At 34.8% G+C, this 24,339-nt stretch overlaps 3 protein-coding genes across 4 annotated transcripts; all 3 read right to left on the bottom strand.

The window, feature by feature from the left end:
* Window positions 1-1,204: 1,204 nt before the first annotated feature.
* On the bottom strand, window positions 1,205-5,509 carry LOC129310020 (glucan endo-1,3-beta-glucosidase 4). 2 transcript variants are annotated; one of them, XM_054951828.1, is made up of 5 exons: window positions 5,295-5,509; window positions 4,070-4,217; window positions 2,431-3,678; window positions 1,755-1,782; window positions 1,205-1,674 (listed from the first exon to the last, which is right to left on the bottom strand). In XM_054951828.1, exons 2-5 carry the CDS (start codon window positions 4,134-4,136, stop codon window positions 1,527-1,529), a joined length of 1,491 nt encoding a protein of 496 aa, XP_054807803.1. In that variant the 5' UTR covers window positions 4,137-4,217; window positions 5,295-5,509; the 3' UTR covers window positions 1,205-1,526. The 2 variants fall into 2 exon arrangements, with proteins under 2 accessions (XP_054807803.1, XP_054807804.1); XM_054951829.1 differs by lacking the exon at window positions 5,295-5,509 and adding an exon at window positions 4,748-5,022.
* Window positions 5,510-8,294: 2,785 nt separating this feature from the next.
* LOC129309809 (serine/arginine-rich SC35-like splicing factor SCL33) lies at window positions 8,295-12,887 on the bottom strand. Its single transcript, XM_054951530.1, has 6 exons — window positions 12,760-12,887; window positions 12,439-12,588; window positions 11,711-11,788; window positions 10,732-10,893; window positions 9,703-9,843; window positions 8,295-8,710 (listed from the first exon to the last, which is right to left on the bottom strand). Exons 2-6 carry the CDS (start codon window positions 12,579-12,581, stop codon window positions 8,512-8,514), a joined length of 723 nt encoding a protein of 240 aa, XP_054807505.1. The 5' UTR covers window positions 12,582-12,588; window positions 12,760-12,887; the 3' UTR covers window positions 8,295-8,511.
* Window positions 12,888-13,459: 572 nt separating this feature from the next.
* On the bottom strand, window positions 13,460-14,245 carry LOC129308287 (probable nucleolar protein 5-1). The gene is made up of 2 exons (XM_054949358.1): window positions 13,910-14,245; window positions 13,460-13,831 (listed from the first exon to the last, which is right to left on the bottom strand). The coding sequence occupies exons 1-2, from the start codon at window positions 14,243-14,245 to the stop codon at window positions 13,460-13,462; spliced, it is 708 nt and encodes a 235-aa protein (XP_054805333.1).
* Between the last annotated feature and the right edge of the window lie 10,094 nt (window positions 14,246-24,339).

The raw sequence follows: 24,339 nt of genomic DNA, 5'->3' as shown, positions 1-24,339 counted from the left end.
CTTTGTAAAACACAGGGTCTATTATTTTTCATAGGTATTGTTTGGTTGCTAAAATGTTCTTAGGAAAATGGGAATAGGGTTTGATGGAATAAAATAAGTAGGCTAATAGGTTTGCGATTTCATAGAAATGAATGAACAATATTACCCCCGATACAAAAATATTTTTATTAGGTCTTTTGTTATTGGAACATATTAACATCTTTTCAAAAAAAAAATTGAAAAATGTTTAATAATTTTTTGTTGTTTCTAGAATTACTTTAAATTCTCAAATCATCCTTTAAATAATATTAAAATATTATCACATGTTAAAAAATATTCTTTTCTAATTTGTAAAATTATTCTGTAATTTATTAATAAAATAATATTGTATTCATTAATTGAAAATATAAAACGGCAATTCGGTCATTATACAACACATTCAAAAAATGATTATGAGAAGGAATGGGCTAAAAATAACCACTCTCATTCTAGCAACTAAGTGAATTTACCCTTTTTTTATATACAAGGTCACGACAAATTTTAAACATTTCAAATGAACTAAAATTAGAATTAAAAAAATAGACGGGTTCAATTCTTAAGGACCTGAATCCTAAAACCTAATTTCTTATTTTTAACCCAATGTTTTAAGTAGACCCTTATGTGAAAGGAACATGCAAACCCTATTTTAAAAAATAAAAAATTAAAATAAAATTAAACATTATAAATTAATTAAAATATTATAAAATTAAAAAAATTAAAATTCTTATAATTTTTTAAAACTTAAACAATACACAGTTAGAAGTCTAATAATAAAATTTAAATCTTAATTAAAAACAATTCATTTTTTATAAATACACAAACATAATAATTATACAAAAATAAAAAAATATCAAAAAATTTATACTACACACTGATATTTATTAAATTATATCAAATCCATTTTAAAATAAATTAAAATTATAAATAATATAATATGTATAAGATTAGTTGAGCATATCATTGACTTTAAACACGTGTTTCACAAAAAAAATAATAATAATAACATAACAAAGTTTGAAGAGCAATTCAAACTCAAGTTTTTTTTTTTTTACAGGGCTTATTAAGACTAAGCCCTCAAGCCCAATTACTTAAAAAAAATTATTTTTAAAATCCAAACCTTTATCTAAATAGAGCTTTCAAGCTGGGCTTTTATTTTTAACTCTAACTAAAACTAGCAGCACAGTACTTACAGTGACAGAACCATCCAACAATAAACCTTCCGGGAAAAGAACAGTTCTGAACAAAGTCAATCTTAAGATTCGAATCTAATCAAGTAAAATGGAATCTAAAATTGCCGCCCCTACATCCCCCATTGTTTTATGCCTTCTTCAAGGCCTCAGTTTCACGCTCCGCAACTAAACCACTTTGGTCTGTAAATTACAAAGATCCTAACCTCCCAACCAGGATGACAAATGGAATAGTGGGAAATGATAAGAAGAAATCGACACAAAATTGATCACCGCTTTCATTCCATGAATCATCAAACTAAATTTTTAAACCGAGAACCTTCAGGTCATTGCAACACCAATGCAAAAAATTACACTAGATATCAGATACTGAAGCATGGATACTTGCAGGCTCCAACTTCCTCCTACAGCGCTTTCGGGGCCCAGTGATAAAGGAGGAAAACTCCCCCCTGTTGCACTTGAGTTCGAACTGAAATCAAAATATGCATGCTCATCAAAACTACTTTTAATTTAATTATTTAAGAGACAGCAGCAGTTCGCAGTTCTCACCTTCCTGTGTATCTACAGGAGCCATAACCTGCAACACAACGCCCGGCATTAGTTGCCTCAACACAGGTTCACCAGAATACCACGCCATAAGAAGTAAGCGTTTATTGATAAACACCATTCAGGCGAATTAAAAACTTGAACTATGGTTTTGACCGAAAAGAGGGGGAAAAAATGGTTAATAAATCTCTATATAGTCTCTGCCTAATTGCATATAAGAAATAAAGGCAAGGTTAGTGGTCACAGCATTGACATATGATATAAGAAATAAGCAAACCAACCTTGTTTCATTTTGAATACCCTGAAAAAAAAAAAAAATCCTTTCTACAGTGGGAAAAACTCCGATAAATCATTGCAGGAGAAAACAACTACCTTTGAAATTACAGTGATGGCACCAAATTCAACATGCCAAAGATGATCATTAAATGCAAATTACACAACCTTAAATGGGTGTGGCCTCAAGCATGAAATTGTAAATGACATTAGAAACCATAATTTCATCCACCGCTTGTTTTCAAAGGAGGCGCCATTAAATTTCTACAACTGTCCGTGGGTGCGACAATAGTTTTATAAAATGTAATACCCTCATTTGTGTCACGTGATAAAAAGTAGAAGAGTCGCAAGAGTAACTTATCAAGAAATCGGATTTAACAGGTATAGCAAGGTCACACTGACTTACTAGGATCCACAGTAGTTGTTGTAGCTGTACCATCAAAGTCACAAGTTCCACCAGTAGCACGCATTTTCTGATAATAATCATTATAAGCATAAGAAGCATGGCTTTTTACATTATTAGGCAAGTAACATGGCTTCCCTGCTTGAATAGCCGCACAGTTAGCTTGGCCTTGTCCACAAGCCCAGTTCAGACCTGTTTGCAGCTTATCAGAATCTGCGCCATCTTTAGCAACACAAAAGACTGCTGAAGAATTTCCAGTAATTTGACTTGATCCACTTAAACTCAAAGGATAGACAGCGGTTCCATTAGTATTAAGAATGCCCCAGTTTTTTTCTGATATAGGCCCATTCCTCTTGTCTTCATTAAACAATTCATATATGTACGCATTAATGGCTATATGTGGCTGACTAGGTGGACCAGAACCATTTAGAACTCGTCGAATCAAATTATTATTGTAGGTTTCAGCATTTTCCACAGTAGCATCTGGTTCATTAGATCCGCCAAATGATGGCCAACCAGTCTCTGTGACAATAATTGGGATATTCGAGAAATGGAAAGCATCTAAAGAATAATAGGTAGCATCCACCATAGCATCAAACATGCTGTTATAATGGAACAGAGTGTTTGGATCAACAATTTGCTTGACTGAAGGAAGTGGTTGAAAAAGAGCATATTCAATTGGGAAAATACCATCCCCCTTGGTGTATCCATAATAAGGATAAGCATTCAACATGTACGAGGAGTTTGTGTTCTTCAAAAACTGAAGGAGTTGGTAGATTGTAGCGTTCATAGAAGAATTAAAAGTGGCGGTGGAAGGAGGAAAAGGCCTAGGTATTATGTCCATGGACTGTGGAGTTGAAACTTTGACTCGAAAGTTAAGGTTTGCAGCAACCAGGGCTCTGTGAAGATAATTCATAGCAGGAACTAAAACAGGGGCAACATTTGGGATTTGGGTAAGAACCTCACTGCCAACAGCAATGGTTGTGATATTGGTGGAAGGCACATAAGCTGCTACATTTTTATTGACCCAGGCTGCAGCTACTGATGGAGATTCTCCAATCCCTAGTAACTCCTCATTTGTGAGGCCGACAATTACTTCAATGCCAGATTTTGCAAGAGCTTGCAGCATGTGAGTGTTGGCATCATAAAGGCGCACGTGAGTAATTTGATGGGCTTTAAGAATAGCAACCACATCTGCAGCTGATGGCAGGCTAGAAACATCAGTTCCAATGTTTATTCCCACAAACGCACCTGCAAATTCAAGAACACAATCCAATATCAACTCAAAGAAAAAATGGTATATATTCAGTTATCACCTCATTGCTTCCCCATGTGGCTTTCATAAACCAGTTTTTTTTTTTTTTCCCAACAGTCAAGCTGAACAAGAACCAGGCATATTGTAATTAATTAGGGAAAACAGCAATTTGGACCTTTGATTATTGCTTGAGCTATCAAGCTAAAAATTGAAGAATGCAGGATGATAACTTGGAAAAGACAGAAACTCAGCTTGTAACTTCTTTACAGTATCTGGGAGGCACTGAACAATATCAAGAGATGGGTTTCAAATATTTCAAAGCATCCACCAATGCTTCCCCTATTTAAATCTGATTGACAAAAATAAAATGGCTGAAAGTTAGATTACCTGATGCGCAGCTTAAAATTGTAAAAGTGAAGAACAAAACACTTGCAAGCCATCTTTGAAGCTTCATTCCATCCACTAAAATCTCAACCACTGACTTCAGCCCAATGTCAATGACTCACTGGAATGTACGGCCTTTAAAAATAGAAACCTAAACAATGAACTTGCAATCAGATTTTCTACAACTTTAATCACCACATACAGAAACAAAACATTTAATTAAAAGCCCACCAGTGGGATCAAACAGCCAATTCGAAGGATCAAAGACTTACAGAAATTAAGAGCCAAACGACAACAGTAAATTTTCTCTATATGATGATAATGATAAAAATAAAAATAAGCGTCCATGCCCATTGCTATAGACATTTGTTATATAAATTAACTCCTACCAAAACATTCAGGCAAACGTATGGAGGTGACAACAGCAACTTCCCTTAGTTTTCGAAAAAGAAAATAAGTCACTTAAAAATCACCAATGCCCGTAATAAAGTACTAGAATCATTGCTTAGTTAAGAAATGCAAGAACAGTGGAAGAAAAGATCAGCAAAATTTGCTTTTTTCCGGTAAAAGGTATAGTTAAAACAAAAAGATTCCTAAAGTTACTCAGGAGGCAAATGTTTGCAAAGAACAGAAAAGAAGCAAGGAGGCCCGCTGAATGTTTAAGAGATTAGATTTCATCACTTTAATTGGCGCGTCATCAAGTTAAAACTTCCTCATTCAAATTCACGTTCGTGAGAAACTCAGAAACATATTTCCGGCATAGCGTTCCCTTGAGAAGGAGAATCCCGAAAGCCGCCTAACAAATAGTAAAGCTATACTGATGCCTGATCTGATCAGCCCAAAGAACCGAAATTCATTTGTGGTTCATAGTTGCCGCAGCACCTCTACTCAGAAGACGCGCGAAGAAATCCCAAAATAGCAGAATGTTTCTCTTTTGTGTTTTTTTTTTTTGGGGGGGGGGGGGGGGAGCCGCAAAAATCCAGCAAGATTAAAAACCCTCCACAACTAAAGATGGTGCCTTTTAAATGCCTAAGGCGGAACAACGCAAAAACACACTTGTGCAGAGCAAGACGAAGCTATGTGAACCATCTAATAATAATTAAACAACAATACTCCGATGCATCGTAGATGCATGGTCTAGATCATTAGTAATAGAGATAGCATTGCAGATAAGATGAAGTAGAAAAGTAAGTGGTACAACACAGAAGAAGAATGCGTATTGATGAACCTCTAACGGCAGCTTCGCCCGAATCCAAGATACTGAACAGCCAACAGAGCAAAGTCCAACTCTTGCTGCTCTCCGGCTGTCTACTTGTGCTTCTTTTCCTCTTTCTTGGTGAGATTTTTGCGCCACGGAGACATCGAGAGACTCGCCGAGCATTTAGCGTCATAGGTTCATATTATTTATTAATTTGTAAAAATTAGTAAAAGGCAATGATTCTGCCACAAAAAGGGCAATTCTTTGTCTACTTTACCATCGTGTAATTAAAAAGGAAAATAGCTCAATAAAGTGATAAACTGAACAGAAGCCGAAAGGCCATGACTCATCATGACGCGGAAGAACAGTCCAGTAGGCCTAACGGGACTAAAATGTGGCCCCCCGATAATTACCATTTAAAACCTTAAATTGTTAAAATTTCAACAAAAAATCATGTTTCTTAATTGAAATTAAACAAGATTCCTTTTGCCAAAGATACTCACACCTGCGCGACTAGCTGTGGGTGATCAGCTGGTAGGAAAACTTGTACTCCATCCATTTTTATTTATAAAAAAAATTACATCACCTAATTTAAAAAAAAATTAATTGATTAGATTAGTTGTGTTTAAAAATAAAAAAATTAGACTAAAATATATTTTATTAATTGTTTCTTAAAACAATGAATGATGAAATTATAAGGAGTAACTTAAAAAATTTGCAATAAATACCTATTAAAAAATTGTAATTTTACTTATATAAAAAAATAAATTAAAAATGACAGTTTAGAGTATATAACAAGCTACTTTTTCCCTAGCCAAAAAAATTCTTTGAAATAAAAAAAATCCTTTTTTGATAATTTGGTTGAGTTATGATAGTTGAGAATTTATAAGATTAGTCTAAAATTCCTTGACTTCACCTCTAAAATACGTTAACTTCACTTAAAAATTGACTGATTTCATACTTGAATTAAATTTTCGGTAAGAAAATATCATTATTAAAATTGTTTAAAATAGGATGAATTTTTCTTAGTTCTACTATTAAAAAACTTGAACATCACTTAAAAATTAACCTATAGACTTTGATTAAATTATTGGTAACTGAAAATAGAACAAGTAGAGATGTCTAAGATAATCAATTAGCTCATAATTCAATTGATAAAGGATTTTGTTAACTTAACCAGTGTTCTCAAGTTCAAATCCTAATATGCAGCCATGTTAAATACTTGTTGGGAAAACTTTACTTTTAATGTGATCCTAGCCAGCTTGGCTTATGAATGATAGATAATTATATTAAAAAAAAAGATGTCTAAGATAATTAAGTTTGAAATTTCATTAACTCCTCTAATTTTTATTACCGACAACTAAATTAATGTTTTAAATAACTCCACGTCTATTTTTTTCACCAATGCGGGTTCTAGTAAGTAGGTGTGAATACATTGTGAAAATATTTCAAATTATAAAACCAAGATAAACATGTCGCTGAATAATGGTGATAAAAAAGAATACATAATAAAAAAAAGTAAATGTAATTTATAATTTATGAATTATATATAAGTTGATATAGATTTTGTATTAGATATAGAAACATGAGTTACGGTGTTTGAATATGAAGAAATACAGGAGTCAAATAAAAAGGAAGAGTTACCACAATTTTTGCGCAGCAAAACCAGTTGGTTTGAAGAAGACATTAATGAAGTGTTGGGGGTTATGGGAATACGTGGTGAAAGGAAAGTCAGAAGAAAAACGCAGGGCAATGCTACCTCAAGCTTCTCTCTCATCTCCCCTGCCACCTCTTTACCCACTTTATTTTCACTCCTGATTTGTCTCAGAAAAGAAAATATGAGATGTTAGTTCAGGTGTAAATGTAGTGGCATAGATTTAGAGTTAGATAAAGTGAGGGATTGAAGAGTGAAATTCGTCCATTGGGGTCCACAAGCTAAGCAGCAGTAGATAGGGATTAGTTTGCCCCCCGAGACGTGACAAAGACATGCAAAAACACCTTTCTTTCTTAGTTGTAAAGTGGCCGCCAGGCATTCCAAAAGCTTGCTTTCATTTGTGCCCCGCTCTTTTCATCTCAAAATTCAAATCCCTTCCTTATTCATTCACACTGCTTATCAGTGGCTAGCAAGTTTGAATTAGTGGCACTTCAAATTTATACCCTATCAAATGGACCGGTTCTCTCTACTTAGTCAAAAAGATAGTGACAGCTGTAGCCCAAATATAGCAACGTTGATTTCACACAAGGCGCCTCCCCAACATGCTCTCCCGTCCTTTAGTATAGTATTTTCGATTTGGTTTATGGACCCAGCTGCCGCGTTTTCCATTCTTTTGATGAATCTACGTCGTCATTGTTTTGATTCGCATGAACGCTTCTTAACCTGATTCTCATGTCTTTAATTTAACCTTTCTGCATCAGAAATTTTTTCTTTTCCATGAACAGAATATTTAGAATATGGCAAAAAATACAGTTAAAAATAGAGACTCACGCAAATACTCAAGCAACTGTTTTGAACCATTGAATAAATTTATAGAACATATGAGGAGCAAGATAGAAGTTGAAAACCAACTAGAAACAGAAAACAACTATGAAATATGCCAAACCAAAGTGAAATGAACATTAGTTAAAAAATACTCCCTCCATTCTCAATTATAAAACACATTTACAAAAAAATTCAACGTCCTAACATATAAAATACTTTAATAAAAATAAAATTTTATTAATAATATATTTTTAATATTTTTATTTTTATATATTCTCTTTTTTCAATATTCTTCTATCAATTCAACACTAAATAAAAGATATTTTTAAAAATTTATATTTTTATTTTAAAAAAATAAAATTGTAAAACGTGTTTAATATATCTTATTAGAATATAAAATTTTATTTAAAAATATTTTATAATTTAAGATGGAAGGAGTATTAAAATATTGGCTCGGCCCTTTATTTTATGCAACGGCAATAACAACTTCCCATAGAACTTCATTCGAAATCATAACGAGGTAAATTATAATAGTAACTTTTGCAAGAATATTACTACCAAGACTGCATTAATTCTAACAACCCTCATTAAAACGTAACGCTTATCAACAATCAATCCCTCATAAAAACGTAACTTTTGATACTAAGTTTTCATTCTAACAACGAAGTAGTCTGACTTCAGCTTCAAGTTACAACAGAGGAGAATTGTCCACATTTTTAAACAAAATCCAACATCCGCACGGTCCAACTGGTGAAGGTCTAAGGCATCTCATTGACTGGGCGACCGACCACGAGCTGGTTCCCCAGCATAATCATCACGATTCGGACTCTGACTGCGGCTCCGGCTTTGACCCTTGGCTGGACTCTGACTACGACTCCTTGAGCCACCGTTGTAGGGTGGAGAGCGTGAGTATGATCTCCCTCTCTCCCTTTCTCGACTGTATCTTCTATCTTCAGGTGACACCGACCTGCAAAAGAATGGACAGACACTGCATCACACTGGAAAAAGAAATACCGCAGCTTGTTTCATCTCATGCACGCCTAGCCAAACAAACAAATACGTAAACTAGCTAGTGATAATTACTCCCTCCACTCCTTATTACAAGTACCTTCCTTATGATCCTTAGACCTTAATACTTTGCCTGAAGTATTAATTTTTTTTTTTAACCTAAATGTCCTTTGCCTGAATGTTCATTAACCAGCTGAACAACCTCCCAACAAACAAATCAACCTCCTCTAATTAATGAATTTCATTGAAGGTAATTTTAAAAGATCTAAAACATTAGCTAATTTTGACTGAATTCCTTAATCCATGTAAAGTCATTAATAGATCCTCATAATAAGCATAGGAGGGAGTAGCACATATGGCGCAAAGGCAGATAGAAGCAAAGAATAATTCATTATGCTGCAAAGGTTTCACTATTTCAAGGCAAACTTCCAATACATGCTACACCACTCAAAGCCATTCTAGTTAATCACAACAGAAATAACTAGATTATGAGTCCCACATTTTGCATACAGTCTAAAACCGCACTATTATTAATAGCTTATGAATAATGACTTCCTACAGATTATGTATATATATTGAGATCGATGATTATGAGTCCCACATTTTGCATATAGTCTAAAACCGCACTATTATTAATAGCTTATGAATTATGACTTCCTATAGATTATGTAGATATTGATATCGGTGATTATTTGTGCGTGTGAATATATATTGATATAGGATCTTGTGCTGCTGTTTCATGGATAAACTAAACCATCAAGGCATCAACTACTGCTTGACCTTGCAAGTCACCTGGTACTTTTATCATATGTTCTCACAGTTCCAGGTGACAAAAAATGTAAAATACATAACTTAGAACTAGACAGACAATAAATAATAGTTTCATTGTGCCAAGTGACAATACAAAAAATAGAGTACTACATTCACATGAATTAATTATAAGCAGCGTACCTTGAATACTCCCTTCGTTTAGGAGGGGGAGAATAATAATCACGACTTCGAGACCGAGATCTATGACGTGGCGGAGAACGAGAGTATCGAGGAGAGTGAGAATAACGAGGTGGAGACCTTCTTCGATCAGAAAATCGGCCCCTATGAAGCATAAACATTAAACAGACAATTACAATTTCATCAACCATTTTTGCTGCAACGAGTATAAACTTATAACTGCCTCCACAGATCCTAATCATAAAATTTAGCATCAAATATCCCCAGGTCATGAAACTAGAAACTTAGATGAGTGACCTAAAACAATAAGAATAGTGAAAGATAGAAGTTCATTTTAATAATCAAATAAAATGATCAGATCAATAAAAACACTGAATAAGTGGACCGATAAGTTCATTTAAAGCCATTGACAACCCCTCCGGCTCAGATGCAGGTGTAATCCTAACGCATTTGAAGTGCTGCTCCAATCACAAGGTTCCATGCTTCCAACTGAGTATTTCTTTATGCGGACTGCTGAAGTTTGTTGAGCCAGAATCAACTATGACGACATAATTACTGATTACCAATTTCTAAAATATGTAAGCATTAATTTTTATATTTATGCAAGTAATAAACCTAGTCACAAGGTTATTTTATTTACTCTTAAATTTAAAAATGAAAGTACTCCCATATGATTTAAGACCTCAAATCAAGCCTGAGCAACAATTCCAATTCAATTAAGGAAAAAACCCCTCATTTCATTTTTTTTTTCAAACAACCCAAATCCACATCCTTGCATATTCTTGGCGCCAAATCCAGAATGCAAGAATTGAAACAAAAAACTACTGCAACTCGCATGAGATAGTGAGATCAGTTTGAGAGCAATCCAACAGGACCAAATAGTTAAGCAGTTTACCAAAACAGATTAGTTCATGCATGTTTTTGTGCAAATACAGGGTGCTAATAACATGCATCTTGTGCTTTTCAAAATGAGCACTGTGTGTCAAGTCCATAATTGACAAGGTTGCCCGAAGCAAGGAAGACAAAACCTACCTTCTTTCTCTTGCTCTCATCTCAGTGGGCTTCTTTCTGTTTTCCTCAGCAAAAACAACAGTCAACTCTCGACCAAGAAGAATTTGACCATCCACATGATATTTTGCATCCGCAGCATCAGCAGGATCTACATATTGGACAAAACCAAAGCCTCGGGGTTCTCTGCAGAAAGGGATCAGGGGACAAACAAGGAAAGCCCAGAGAGAATCAAATGAGGAAGCAGGCTCAACAAATGCCAAATTGCAGTAAGAACTTTGCATACGGCAAACCTTTACTAACGCAACTCGTTAAAATAGTCCCCAATAGTATTGAAGGACATGATAATAAAGCAAGCACTAGGCTGCTGACCTTGTTTCAGTTCTAAGATCACTTGAAATTCCTCAAGACTTGGAACATCTTGACAATGTATTCAAACTCAACTTCCTTGAAATCTTCATTACCATAAACCTCTTCACAAGAACTCTAAATACTTGATTGATGCCTTCAAAACTCTAAATCACTGCTAAACCTCAACAACCTCAATAAACTTATACAACTTGAAATTATAAAAGCATAAGCTATCAAGGTAAAATCCCCAACATACAAACAGAGAAGTCAAGCAAAAAGCAAACACACACTGCCTGGACTGTTCACGCGGAAAAGTCTGGTAACATGTTTGAAAGCTTCATTAGAAATAATAATAGAAAATTAATAAATAATGACACTGAAGTTGAGAAGTTCAGACAAAATAATTTATTACCCTGTAAACAGATATAATATCAACAAAAATGTACTATACACTATGTAAATAATATAACATACATTTCCAGACAGACCAATTTGCAGAAAACGGCCAAGCAGGTACATTTTTGCAAAATAAAATTGAATATAGTAAAATATAAATTATAATTTGAAACAAGATAAAAAGAGGCCACATTGCACATTGTTTCTCCTGCACCCTGTAACATCCATATCCTACAACTGGTTTGTAATTGCTCACCCAGTATAATAATCTTTCGGTAGGTAAATGTCCTTAAGAGCACCAAATTGTCCAAAGAGTCTACGAAGATCCTCAGGCCTGAAAAGTTCACATTTAATGAGGAGTGTGAGATAATATATTGGAAGGGGGAGAATGATAACAGCAAAATTGAGTATTTCACTCGAAGAAACATGTTAACAAATAATATGGATGGGGCAAAATATCAAAACCATATATGACGAAAAATCCAGTTCAATTTGAGCAAAATATTCAAACAATGTGCTCAGGCATAAAACCAAAACGAATAGTCGAATGTAAAAGATAGGTTTTCAGGGAATATCTTCCAAGAATCGTGAGCGCTGAATGTGTAGTAAAATTTATTTCATTCCAACTCTTCACATATAGAAAACCAATATATTCCGCTCAGGATGAAATGTGAAAGCATTAAACTTCCAAAAAAAAAATGTTAAAGATGCAACCTTCGCTGCCTTTTCTATGTATGGGTTGCCGTATAAAGCACCAATGAGGTTAATGAGTAATTGAATTTTGCTTTTAAATGTAATGATTAGATTCCACTTAACCTCTTCTCGTGATCGTGATCTATAGAAATAACACGACGTTAGTAATAAACAAACAATCGTTCGCGATGGAAAAGGCACATGCCATAAATCCATTCCCAGTCTCGTCAGCCAAACCAAGAAGGAAAAAGTGAAGGCATAAGTAAATATGCTAGAGTGTATCGAACTGACCTACAGTCGTGGCGAAGGTTGCGAACTAGAAGACTGGTTGGGAGATCTCTGCCACGGCCACCATAACGACCTCTGGGGCTAGGACTTCTTCCTCTTCTGCCATAACCCCTGGGCGGTGACGGACTATAGCTCCTTCCTCTCATCTATTACCTAATCAGGAAAAGTTTATGATTAAAATGCGTCGACTAGTTACAGAGACAAATACCCGCAGTTCCCTCAAACCGCCATAAACGAGAGATTCCAATTGGGAGTGAAAACTGAGAAATCGGAAGTCGAGAAATCGTAATAAGGGACGTAGGGAAAGAAAGGGAAGAGAGATACCTTGGCAAGTGACAGCGGAGGACGAGATCGGATTCGGAACAGGCGGCGGAAGAGAGAGGGATGATATTTCAAAGTTGAAAAATGGGTTACCCTAAACAAACAAATTCTAATTCTAACATAGTTTTATGGGAGAATCAGTCTAAAGTTTTATGAAAACACTTTAAATACACTGAAGTCCTCTAAATTTAAGAAACAGCTGTCAAGTCCTTAGGGACTTAAGGGTAAATAAATCTGAAAGTGAAATTACCCATTTGCCCTCTATTTGAAATATGAAAAATCGGTCTGCTTCCCACTAACCCACGAAACTAAAGACGGATGTGTCTTCCTCATTCTGTCGTGCTCCAGAGTTAACGGTCGAGCACTATTCTTGCGGTCGCATTCCATCAGAGAAGACCGTCGCGCCGTTAGAGAGTGAAAAACTCGAAGGAGTAAAGAACGAGAGTTGCTCGCTCCTGCTTCAGCGACTCATATTTGCCCTAATCGCCATCATCGAACTGTCTCTGCCGTCCTCTGCCGCCATCTCGCCACCATAGGTTCAACTGCCATTCATTATGCATTTTCTTCTCCCATTATTCCTTTCTTTGTTCTTTTCTTTTTTTAGCTGGTATCTCAATTGTGACTTTAATTTTTTGCATCTCCGTTTTCGCACATAACTGTAATTCTCCGTCTCTGTTTTTTTACTCGTATGTCAGTTTTCTTCTCACTGTAATTCACCGTCTCTGTAATCCTCCTCAGCCTGCACCTGGCCATCCTCAGCAGAATCCCTACGTTTCTTCTTCTTCTCCTTCTTTACAGTTTCCACCTGATCTGATTCCTTGCCAGCATCAGCTTGTAGAGCAGCATCGTCGTCTCCACTTCTCTCTTTCTTCTTTTTCTTCTTTTCTTTCTTTTCTTCGGCAACAGGAAGCTCTTGCATTTCCTTATCCACAGACGCACCGTGAGGAGCTTGACGGAAGCCTCCAACTCCCTTCTTCCAATCTTTGTCATAGCTTTCTATCTTTGGCTTTCCTTTAGTTGAATCGGCAAGTCTACCTAGTTCATTGCCTTCAAGACTCCTGAGGCGTGCTTCAAGCTGTGTGAAAGTATATATAAGAAATGGTAGCAAGTGAAAACAAAAGTAGGAGAACTAACTAGAGAATAGCACAAGCACCTTGGCTCTGTTTTCCAATCCCATTGAATTATGTTGACCATGTCCAAGAACATCTTTCATAATCACCAATGCTGTCTTTGCAGTAAGTGACCGAGAAATTTTATCCTTAAAGTTTTGAGCAGGCTGACCAATTAATGATGCATAATAAATAAGCTCATATTTTGGGGTAGCATGCTTAGTCTTTAGGGCCCTAAAAAGAGCCTTTTTAGCACCAAGTATCTGTACAGTACTCCCTGGCAGCTTTGCAAGATTGAAGAAGCTGCCACCATGGGCAATAAGGCGAGCACCAACAAGCTTCCCAACAAGAGCGATCAAATTGGGTGCAATAGTGTTCATCCTGCTCTTAAGATAATCATATAGTTGTGCTCTGTACTCTGAAAGAGACAAAACCTGGTCACACAGTTCTCTAATGTTTATCAAGTCAAGCTTACCAAGTATATTTCTGATATGTTGCAAAAGTGTAGCTATGCATGAGATTTTTGTAATTGCTTAAGGCGCGTATTTGCATGTTTCAACTTTCAACTACTCCTCTTGCGTTTTATATTTTTATTGTGGTTAGTTTAACTTTCAATTCTGCTTAAAAATATGTAATTTTAAATATGGACGAATTTCTCCATTGATGACAATTGCTTTCTTTGTTGATAACAACCATATGCTGTATTAACCAAAATCATTTATTCCATGAATGACAACTAATTACTTCAATGACTACAACCATAAACTCCATTGACAACAACAGTATGCTCCATTGACTAGAGAACTGTCATAACTAGTGAACCGTCATACCTTTGTGACTTGTGTTTTTTTCTTACTGATAAACAATGCTAGTGCAGAAATCTGTGAGTTGGAACTTAGTAATGACTAGTATGCATATATCTCTTTTCAACACATGTAATTGAACTTTTCTATTTGTTTTCCAGATAAAGGAAGATGAAAGATAAAGCAAAGACAACAGTGAAGAGATATACCGTACCATTTCATACGCGCTACTCTCCTAGCCAATTTAGTGAAGTGGCAAAATATGTTAAGAAAGATGAGAAATTACAAAAAAGGGTTGAGAAGCTAAGATTTCATAGGCTTCTTGATATGTCTTGTAAAAAAATTCAAAGAGATATTTGTGGAGAGTTGATGCGTGCCTTTGACCCCCCAACTCGTGAAATATGCATAAGGGAGAAAATCAAGCAAATGAAGGCCAAGGATGTGAATGACTTGATGGGCTTATGTAGTGAGGGTAAGCAGATTACTGGGGATGTCAATGTGAATGATAGAGCTTTTAAGAATTTGAGAAATACTTACTATAAAATGCCTTACAAGGAAATAGCTGAAATGATTATATCTAGAAAGGAGGTAGCTAAATTTGAGTTACTTTTTGTAATGTATGCATTGGGAACCTTGTTATTGCCAACCGCAAGTCTTGAGGTTAGTGATCATATATTGAAGGTCGTTTATGAGACACAAAAGAAACCAAGCGCATATGATTGGGGTACGTTCATTTTTAATGAACTTTGCAAGGAGGTAGAAGACTACAAGAAATAGCTGAGCAAAGGGAAGGGAAGGACGAGGAAGAACGTTGGGGGATGTATCTACTTTTTAATGGTAAGTGTGTGTTCAATTTACATTAATCTAAAGTGATAGCCTTTCAAAGTTTTCTATGTAAAGGTTTTATATTTATACTGATTTGTCAAGTTTTTAGGTATGGGGCTTCTAGAATTTTCCAGTTGGCCAAGGTTGTCCAAAAGCCGTAGATGCTCTGAAATATTGGGATGATGATAAAGTGAATATAAGAATAAAGTTGGAGAAAAAGAGCAATCGAGGCATCTTGCATGAGCCAACTACTGTACATGGTAGTTCATCTACTAAGGTATATCAAGAATCGGCATTTATTCACTCGGTATGTATAAAATAGAGTACGATGGACAAATATATATGGTCTTATTTACGCACTGAGTTAGTAATTGTCTTGCAGGAAGTAAGGAGGCTGTATGGAAAAGTGCTGTCGTTTGTGTCTGACATTGGAGAGGAGTTAATGAGCTTACAATCAATGCTGCTTGGACAAGGCTCAAGAGAGGAAGAAGGTGAAAAATCACAAGAGGAAGAAGATGATGATAAAGGGATAGATTCTGAGGGAAAGAATGAAGATGAAAAAATAAAAGAGGAAGGACTTGTTGATAAGGGGACAGCTTCAGAGGAAAAAAATGAAGAAGAAAAATTAGAAGAGGAAGAATATAACGAAGAAGGGGCTGAACAATCAAAAGAGGAAGAGAATGAAGAAGAAAAATTAGAAGGTGAAGAAGATAAAGAAAAAGATGATGAACAGCAAGGTTCTCCTAAAGAAAAGGGCAACAATGACGATTCAAAAGAGGAAGAGCATAAGGAGGCAGGTGTAAGAGGGAAAGATTCTACCGAGGACGAGGAAGGGAGAGGAGAAGAACAATCAAGTAAACATCCTAGAAGATCAAAAAGATATAAAAGATCTGCTGTAAAATCTCCATGGGTTAGAACTAATGTTGGAAAGAAGAGAAAAATGGATGAGAAGGAGCAATTATTTTAAATATGCACAACACTATGTGAGGAAGATGAGGGAGACAAGTAAGTCCCTATACTGTGCCTAAAACTTGACTGACTAAAGTATTAGTGACAATCTATTTAATTTTTCCTTCTTCTTCAACAGGATCATTGTAGATTTGTATAATTACTACTTGACTCATGCAGAGCTACAATGTTTTGGTGGAAAGAGATGGATTAGTGACAAGGTGATGTCAATAGTTGCCCGAACTTTGGTAGGTGACCAAAAGGAAAATGAAGGGAAAGTCCGGAGACATATCTTTGGTTCTGAATTCATGGTAAAAATGATCAGCAACCCATTGAAATGGACGGTGGATGACAACAAGGGAGAAATATTTCTTGAGTTTGTTGGATATAACATTGCTGATTGTGATTTCATTTTTGGCCTAACTCTTTTCCATAGTCACTAGTTTTGCTATGTCTTTGAGACCAAGAGTAAGAACTTTTATGTGTTAGATTCATTGGTCAGTAACAGGGAGTATTTCCAAAGACAGCAGGAAGAGGAAGAAGAAGAGAATGTTGAGAAGAAGGGCAAGGGAAAGGAGAAGAAGAAGAAGAAGAAAGGACAACTGGATCCTAAAGAAATGATGGCAAGAGGATGCGCATGTCTCAACATTACCAACATCTATATTTGTCGTTGTCTTCTTGATTAGTTGTAAATTAACATTACTAACATTGCAAGTCTTGAGTTTGCAGAGGAATTGCTTTCACTCTCTACTTCGTGTAGTCAAACCTCAATTGTTTGAGGATGATGTTAGCACGGACATTATATGGGCTAAAGTTCATGTGCAAACTGATACGTGAGTTCCTTTTATGTTTATACATCATTAAGCTTATATTTACATGTGAAAAATTAATTTTACGTTGTGTTTTTTATTTTGTTTTTAGCCATACTTATGGGGTGCACGTTATAACATGGTTACAATCATGGGACAACACTGTGGATAAGAATGGGTATACGATGCCAAAATACTCTGACGTATGCATTCTTTGCTTTACATTTTCCCTCTTTCATGTACTACATATTTGTTGTTGTCCCTTATAAGATTTACTTGTGGTGTAGGATGACCTCTATAAGAAGAAGGTAAAACTCTTGTGGTGGCTATTGAGTCATCGTAACAATGTGAAGGAGCCCGAAGCCATGTCCTTGTTAGAAGGATCCTAAGCGACGAGGAAAAGGAAATAGAAGATTTTTTATAGAACCTTAGGATATAATTTTATTAATCATCATATCCCTTTGTATAGTTAGCTCATTTTGTGTAGTTAACTTAGATAACGCTGGTTATAAAAGCTGATTACAAGTTTGTAAATGTGGCAGATAGTCTATTTTATTAATTGCATGTCAATAAGTTGTTATCACTTTATTGACAAGTGTCTATAAGTACATTAATAAGTTAATAATTCACCGTTGACAAGTAGTAATAACTATATTGATAAGGTTGTAATTCGCCATTGACAAGTGCTGAGGTAGTAAGTGCTGTCGTTTCCTTAGAAAATCAGCTAGTTAAATGAACCAGTTGACTACTTAGCTTTGAAGATTAACAAGTACTATTAACTATATTGATAAGGTAGTAATTCGCCATTGACAAGTGCTGAGGTAGTAAGTACTGTTGTTTCATTAAAAAATTAGCTAGTTAAATGGACCAGTTGACTACTTAGCTTTGGAGATTGACAAGTACTATTAACTATATTAACAAGGTAGTAATTCGCCATTGATAACTGCTGAGGTAGTAAGTGCTGTCGTTTCCTTGAAAAATCAGCTAGTTAAATGAACCAGTTGATTACTTAGCTTTGGAGATTGACAAGTACTATTAACTATATTGACAATGTAGTAATTCGTCATTGACAAGTACTGAGGCAGTAAGTGCTGTTATTCCCTTTAAAATTCAACAAGGTGCAAGAACCTGTTAACTACTTAGCTTTGGATATTGACAAGTACTATTAACTATATTGACAAGGTAGTAATTCGATATTGACAAGTGCCGAAGTAATAAGTGCTGTTATTCCCTTTAAAATTCAATAAGGTGCAAGAACCTGTTGACTACTTAGCTTTGGATATTGACAAGTACTATTAACTATATTGACAAGGTAGTAATTCGACATTGACAAGTGCTGAAGCAGTAAGTGCTATTATTCTCTTTAAAATTCAACAAGGTGCAAGAACCTGTTGACTACTTTCGTTGCCCATTGACAAGTGGATATAACTATATTGACAATGTGTTAATTCTCCATTGACAAGTGTTGACGCACTTGGTGCTGTTAATCCCTGCGAAAATCAACCAGGTGCAAGAACCTATTGACTACTTGCCATTAGTCCTTGACTATAAGGTATCAATTCATTTACAATTTATGCATTTGCTATTGAAAAGTGCTAATACATTATGTACAATAAACTAAAAAGTAAACAAAAACAACTTCCATATATATAAACAAAAAAATACACTTGTCTGTAATATTTTCTAGCATGGATTAGGATTCTTGCAAGTCTTGGAGGTATGACCAATCTCATGGCATATTCCACAATGGTACACCTTTTTGTTTTGAAATTGAGATTTCCTTCTTTTACTCTTTGGCCTACCAGGAGGCCTTCTAGTCATTGGTGGCTCTAAAAAGGTTTCGGTTAATAAATTTGTCACCGTCAATACTTCTAGATGTGGACAGTCATGTGTGGCTATCGGCTTCACGCTGGTGGCATATATCTGTTCTTGAGCGGTAAACTTGTAACATTCATCCACAAAATTGTACACATTGCCATGAAGTAGCTTGATTGCTGCACAAGCATGTGCATAAGGTATTCCACTCATTTGCCATGCTAAACAATAGCATGTATGTGCTACAAGATCAACATTCAAGTGTATTAGTCCATTAACTGATATAGTTTGCACAGAGATCAAATTTTCTCTATAAATTTGTGGGTGTAAATTTTTAGCTCTCACAACTTGCTCCATAACTTTTGCCTCAACGTTAGGCCTGACACCATGTTTCTAATTTCCCATAGCCGCTTTGCTAGCGACCATCTTCTTTGCCAATTTCTCTCTATGCTCATGAATCAAGACATTAACATTGTGTTTTCTCTCTTTCATAATCCAAGCATTAAAGGATTCTGCAAGATTAGTTGTGATATTATCTCATCGTTTATATCCAAACTTGCATTGAGCCCATCGATCTACATCCCCTTGGGTTTCGACCCATTGTGCCAATTGTGGACAAAACAATCTTAGATTCCCTATTGCAACATTAAATTCAGCCTCATGCCTTGCATAGGCAATTGCATCAAGTAATTTCAACGCATCATCTTTCATGTTGCTCAAGGTACGCGTCTTACCTCTATTGATTTTTGTAAATGCTGTGCTAAAATTTTCCTTCACATGACGGTAGCAAAATGCATGTCTCTCACCACTACTAAATATAGCTTGCACGGCACCAATAATCGTATTATTCCGATCAGAAACAATTGTTAATTCCACTGATCTTGTTATGTCTTTGACATTTTAAAGAAATCAAGACCAATCTTCTAATGTTTCCCTACTAACAATGGCATATGCTACCGGAAATAAGTCATTATCAACGTCATATGTACATGCTGACAGCATTGTTCCCTTGTATAGACCGCTTAAGTGACATCCGTCTACATAAAGTATGGCTCGACAACCTCCTAAAAAACCAGATATAGAGCATCCATAAGCAATGAATAGCCTCTCAAATCTATTATTTGAGGCATTCCATTTTACAACTGTCATCGGATCAGTTTCCATTAATCGATCACAAATTCAAGGGATTATGCTATAAGAATCTTCTGCACGACCATGTATTTCCCGCAATGCTTTTTCTCTTCCCCTATAGGCTTGACTGTAGCTCAATCGCACACCATACTCTCTATACAAGTCTCTTGCAAGTTCATTGGCACCTTTATCTATATTAAACCTTAGAGCATCAACTATGATTGATGATGTTAATTTTGACCTTGTTGGGTGTGACACAATAAGGTTATCTTGCGCATTATGGGTGTGATCATTGTTGAATTTTGTAACCCTTAAAATCTCATTATCTTTCCCTATTGAATATGCCGCAATGTTCCATTCACAGCCCTCCACCTTGTAATATGCAATGATCTTCTCTTTGCTATTCTTCTTAAACTTATATGAAAACTTATGGGAAATGCTATATTTGTACAATGCTTGTCTAAAGGCATCAACATTAGGAAAAAACTGCCCTTTACCTACTAACAAATCCTTCTATTTCATAGAACTCATTTCAGGTATTGGTGTAGGTACCATTTGTATAGCACATGTCAATTCCGAGTCTTCAATCTCAAGATAGATAATTGGTGGAGAGAAAGAGCATCCATTTGAAACTCTTAATAAATTATCAATCCTGCATTCAATGACAACATTACAATTGTTCTTTCCAACATATTTGCATTAACAAACAAATTTACACAACTTAAACATGTTGGTTCTCTAAAGGGCAATCCATTGATGCTTTTATGGTGTCATTCCCATTTGCAACTACATACAAATGTCCACTTTGTTTGTTATATTTGATCATATGTTCTACTCCATCATCATCAACTAGATCTACAAGTGTGCTTGCATCAACATTGACTGTGAATTTTAACTTGATTATATTACTTTTATTCCCTATAATTGATGATATCATTCTTGTCAACTCTTCATATATTGTCCCTTCCTTTATTGTTCTAGTTCTAACACTGCCCTCAATATATTGCATACTTCCTTGGTCATCATTTTGAAAATGCCCCCTATATGGAAAAAACATAATATATGTTCTCCTGAAGAACTTGCCATCTTACAGGTCAACCTGCACCACACACAGTATATTGACAACTAGACAATGTGTATTAACAACATATTTATCCACTATTGACAAGACATAGTGTTCATTAATAACAAAGATTTTTCAACAAAACAAGCTTACCTCAGATGCTTGGGAATAATATATAAATTGTCCTATATGAAAAAAATAACATAATACATGTTTTCCAGTAGTGCTTGCATTCTTACTGGTTAGCTTGCACAGTAAAGTGTATTAACAACTATTCATCTCATATTGACAACACAACAAAACACTATTGACAACATGTAGAGAGATATTCATATCAGATATTTGTAAACGGAACAGTATTGCGCTAGATTATTCCATATATCAGCTATGCAAACTGAATGATTACAGGTTTACCCAGAAAGCATTATCCTACCCTTAGACAATAATGAAATCATTAACGCACAAGAAATCGTTTACCCAGCTAACAATGGATATGCTACTGTTGATCGATAATTTACGTAATCGTTTACAGCCAACTATCGTTTACCTAGAAAATTTATTTTCTGCCGATGAAATGCTGCTGTTGCAGAAGAAACACTCCCAACTCACTTAGATGAAGACAACAGCTATAATCATAGATGTGAGGAAGTGAAGATGATCCTACCGTGATCAACAACAATAGATATACAGCAACCTTCACTATTACTGATCATGGGTTTCCTCAGACGTGCGCGCGCAAGCAAAATTTTATTTTCAATGCTAGAGGGCAAATGGGTAATTTCACTTTCAGACTTATTCACCCTTAGGTCCCTAGGGACCTGACAGCTATTTCTTAAATTTATGAGACCTCAACGTATTTAAAGTGCTTTCATAGGACTTTAGACTAATTCTCCCTAGTTTTATTTCAGGAGAGATGGATATAAAATAATGAGAAAAAATTGATTGCATATTTCGAGAGAGATGGATATAAAATAATGAGAAAAAATTGATTGCATGTCCCTATAAGTTGTTTCGGTTTTCAGACAGATCCTTATAAACTCGAAAGTTTGGAAGGCTTTCCTCGTTTAACATATACACACACATAGACATGGTTACAAAGTCGATCCCCTCGAAATCCAAGGGCTTTTCTCTTTGAGATCGTGATTTTAAAAACAGACCAAATAGTCAGATCAACCGTCAATTGGTCTGAACTTCAGTTCAATTAATATATAAAAATTATTTTTGGATTATAAATCTGAATCAAGCTGAGAACTTGATTTAGTTTTCAAGAATTAGACTGTTAAATTTTTTTTATATTTTTATTAATTTTTTTAAAAAATAATTAATTTTTTTAATCATTTTGATGTTATATTATATCATGTGGCTTCTTAAGTTATGATAAATTTAAAATATTTAATTTTTTAAGTTAAGTAGCAATTTTATGTTTATTTATTATATTTAAATTATTATATATATATAATTTTTTAAATTTAATTATTATATCACTGATTTAATTATTGATTCAACTCAATTGAATCATATGAATTGCAGATCATTAAACTTTTCAATTTAATATTCAATCTGCTTATGGAAACATTGATCTGAGACTGCCAATCTCACCCTGATAGAAATTAATAGTTGGTGGTGGTGTCACGCGTGTTGTTTACAGGCTTGTAGGAGTCAGGATGTTACTTTTAAATGCTCAAAGGAATATCGCAGGAGATGTGTTGAAAGGTACTGCAACATGTGGTGGAAAATGGGAGAGCAGGATTGTTCAGATAAGGGTGAAAGTAGGTCAGGTTAAATTTGACAGAGAAGGCTAGGCTAAGTTGATGACTTTTTTTTTTTAAGCCAGAGCTAAGTTGATGGCTTAGTTTAAAGTTTATTTAAAAGCTTACATACCAAAACAAATCACACGTGAAGTTTTGAAGTCTCACCACTAAACTTACGGCCAATTTAGGTATTTTTGTATCTTTTAAATACTTATATATTATATTATATTTAAATTTTATCTTGTAACTACTTTTTATTGTAGAATAATTAGTTTCATTTTCTTCTTCTATCCTAAAATTTAATTTTCATAATTTCATGAAATCTATGATGTAACTCTTTAAAATATGTTCTATTTAGATTTATTATAGGTGTTATTCATTTTAGCTATATGTAGGCTTTAACCCTTTAAGTCTATTTAAAATATGAAATATGTAGGTTTTGAAGTTTAATTATATAAAAATTTAGGGCTTGTTTAATTTTGTTGTTTTTATTTTTATGTTCTTGAAACAATTCTATAGATGTTTTTTTTTTTGAATAATTGTTGGAAACAAAAAATTAAAAAAAATATGCTTGAATAATTATTTTGAAAATCATATTTGAATTGATGAAAAAAAGAGTGAAAGCTTAATTTATTTTATTAACATAATTATTATTAATAAAAGCATGATATTTTCTACATTTCATTTAGTTTTGTTGTACAAGAAGCAACAGAACATTTAAAACCAAAAACTTTTATTATTTCTATAGAATAATTTTTTTAACTTTTTTATTTTTCAGAACAGGTGATAGCTGAAAACATATTTCTAAACAAGTTTTTTCATTTTTTTAAACAAAAAATTGTTTTGAAAAATGGTTGCCAAATAAACCCTCAAGCTTTATCAAGATCGAAGCCTATTTAAAAATATTAAACCTAAATTCAAAAACATTTTTAAAGGCTTACACATGAAAAAAACATTTAAAAGCATTCTAGGCTAAGCTTAATTATAAATTCATGATTGAGCCTTATAAGAAGTCTATATATAGGCCCAGGCTTAAGGCTTACACTATTAGTTTGGCTCTATTTAATCGAGGCCTAGCCTAGTCTATTTTCACCACGCAATTCCATTAAATGTACCGCATGCAATGGGATCAGGGTATAATTTCGGAGGGAAAAATGGCAACCATGTTTTGTTTATTCTAATCCAGGAAGGTATTAATGCAACTATTGTTGACAAATCAGGGGAATGGCATCTTCATGGACTCCAGTCTCCAGGTCATTCATCCCAACACCCCTCCTAGTGCGGTTCTAATAGAAAAGGGTTGGAAACAGGTAACACCGATAAATGTGA

The sequence above is a fragment of the Prosopis cineraria genome, unplaced genomic scaffold (genome assembly GCF_029017545.1).
Source record: "Prosopis cineraria cultivar Desert tree isolate PC_DT_omini unplaced genomic scaffold, ASM2901754v1 PC4, whole genome shotgun sequence".
Lineage (NCBI taxonomy): Eukaryota > Viridiplantae > Streptophyta > Magnoliopsida > Fabales > Fabaceae > Prosopis > Prosopis cineraria.
Note: the sequence above shows the minus strand (reverse complement) of the source record. Positions and strands in the feature narration are given on the sequence as shown.